Source organism: Mus caroli, chromosome X (genome assembly GCF_900094665.2).
Source record: "Mus caroli chromosome X, CAROLI_EIJ_v1.1, whole genome shotgun sequence".
Classification (NCBI taxonomy): Eukaryota; Metazoa; Chordata; class Mammalia; order Rodentia; family Muridae; genus Mus; species Mus caroli.
In genome coordinates, this window is record NC_034589.1 from 32005525 (window position 1) to 32008002 (window position 2478).

General features: G+C 38.5%; 1 protein-coding gene across 3 annotated transcripts in view; it reads right to left on the bottom strand.

Annotated features, from left to right (window-relative positions):
- Cul4b (cullin 4B) overlaps window positions 1-2478 on the bottom strand; it is a 101444-nt gene that overhangs the window by 40337 nt on the left and 58629 nt on the right. For all 3 annotated transcript variants that reach the window (XM_021154130.2, XM_021154129.2, XM_021154128.2), the window contains one exon: window positions 185-259. In XM_021154130.2, coding sequence (XP_021009789.1) covers window positions 185-245 — 61 coding nt within the window. In that variant the 5' untranslated portion in view covers window positions 246-259. The remainder of the gene's footprint in view (window positions 1-184; window positions 260-2478) is intronic.

Here is a 2478-nt window from a genome sequence, read left to right on the forward strand (position 1 = left end):
AAAAAAAAAAAACAAAAAACAAAAAAAAAATAAAATAACTAGAAGAGAAGTGTCCTCTCGACTGTCCTCCCATGATCCTAGGTCCCTCTGGGGAAATGCTCTTTTGTTATCTTAATCATTCACTCACTGTTTAGACACAAGGGTACAGCAAGTAGCTGTGACTAGGTTTTGCTAGTTCACTCACTGTTATCTTCTGAGTCGGTGTCATTCTCTCTTCTTTCTTTAGACCTAGTTGAATGTGACATCTTCTCTTTGATGGCTGTGAAAAAATAGAAAACTCACTTGGTAAGGCAGTTTTAAGAAAATCCTCAAAGTTTGGATGGACTAATCATTCTCTCTCTTTTATTGCTTTTTCTTAAATGTTGGGGATGAACCCCAAGGACTCCTACATTACTATTCACCTATTTAATTTTGTTTGTTCATTTAACACTAATTTGAAGAATAAAACATGTTTGATTTTTAACTATCTGAAATTGGAAGCCCAAATCTAGCATGCTAATTTAAATTGCAGTGCTTTGAGCACCTCCTGACTGGAATGCTAAAAATAAATAAACTAACTTAAAATTAAATGACACCCCTCAAATCTTCTATCTCTAGGGTCTTCATATTGCCAGTCTGATAATTATGTTTCCCTGTGATAGAATGAGGAACAAGAGGATAGGAGGGAGATGAAGAAAGGAAGGAGAGGATGTAGTGAGAAATATAGAGGGTGTGGGACTACTGAGAAGGCAAGGGAAGGAAGAGAGGGAAAGAAGGTAGGAAGAAGAGAGGAGAGTAAGGAACAGGAAACATATGGGAGAGAGGGGAGAGCGAGACTAAGGAAAATGAGAAGGAGAAAGAAAAAGGAAGACTGGGAGAAAGGAGAGGGGAGGTCGGTGAGGGAGGATGATGAGAGGGAGGGAGAGGGGATGGAAAGAGAAGAGGGAAGGAGGGTGAAGAAAAATGGTGAGAAGAGTGTGAGGGAATGAGAAGGGAAGGGAGGATAGGGACTAAGAGGAGGGAGGTTGAGGAAGGAGGATAAAGAGAAGGGGGATTAAGGAGGAGAGTAGGGAGGAGGGGGATTAAGGAAGGGGGAGATTGAGGGAAGAGTAGAGGGAGGAGGGAGATTAAGAAGGGGAGGGAGATTGAGGGAAGAAGAGAGGGAAGAGGGGGACTAAGGAGGAGTGTAAAGGAAGCGGGAGAGAATTAAGGAGGAAGGTAAGGTAGGAGTGTACTGAGGGTGAGGGAAAAGGAAATATTAAGGGAGGAGGGTAGGGATTGGGGGTATTAAGAAGGGTGAGAAAGTCCCAATACAAATAAAACCCTAGCTATCCAATTATGCTTGCTAGCTCCTTCCTTACAGCAAAAGGATGTGCCTAATCTTGTTAAGTAAACCCTCCACTATCTGTTCTTCCAGGTTTTATACTCAGATCTGAAGTTTAGGAACTAAGAACAGAAGATGTGAAAACATGGAACATTTTTCTTTCTGGAAATGGGTTCCCTCATTTAATATAATCTTTTCCTTATTTATCAATATCCCCAGAAAGATGGCTTACTAACAAAGAGTGTTAATGTGTTGAACATTCGAAACTAGGCTTGTGATTTTGTAGCTGTTGACATATTACAGGACCCATTTCTTTTTTTTTTTTTAACTAGTAATATTTTTGGTTTAATATTAATACAAATTGTAAAATATATAACCATCACATAAATTAATAGCATTTCTATGTACAAATGACAAGTTGTCTGAAAATAAAAATTTAAATATCAATAATAAAGGTATATAAATAATATATCTTTAATTTACTTATTTATAAATAATAAAAAATAAACAAAATATTTAGGAATAAATATAAACAGGAAAGTGAACGCTTTGTTTTTGTTTTGTTTTTTTTAAGATTTATTTATTTATTATATGTAAGTACACTGTAGCTGTCTTCAGACACTCCAGAAGAGGGAGTCAGATCTTGTTAGGGATGGTTGAGAGCCACCATGTGGTTGCTGGGATTTGAACTCCAGACCTTTGGAAGAGCAGTTGGATGCTCTTACCCACTGAGCCATCTCACCAGCCCAAGTGAACGCTTTGTATGCTGAAAACTTCATAATATTGCTGAAATAAAGTGAAGGCCCAAGTAGGTGGAAAGGTATTATATGTTCATGGATAAGAATTAATATTTTTAAAGATTTATTTATTTATTATATGTAAGTACACCGTAGCTGTCTTCAGACACCCCAGAAGAGATTCAGTTATATTACAGATGGATAACTGAATTGTGAGCCACCCTGTGGTTGCTAGGATTTGAACTCAGGGCCTTCGGAAGAGGAGTCGGTGCTCTTAACCACTGAGCCATCTCTCCAGCCCAAGAATTAATATTAATAAAATGTTTAGTTCAGTTAAAAAAAAAGGGTGAGGGGCTGGTGAGATGGCTCAGTGGGTAAGAGCACCCGACTGCTCTTCCGAAGGTCCAGAGTTCAAATCCCAGCAACCACATGGTGGCT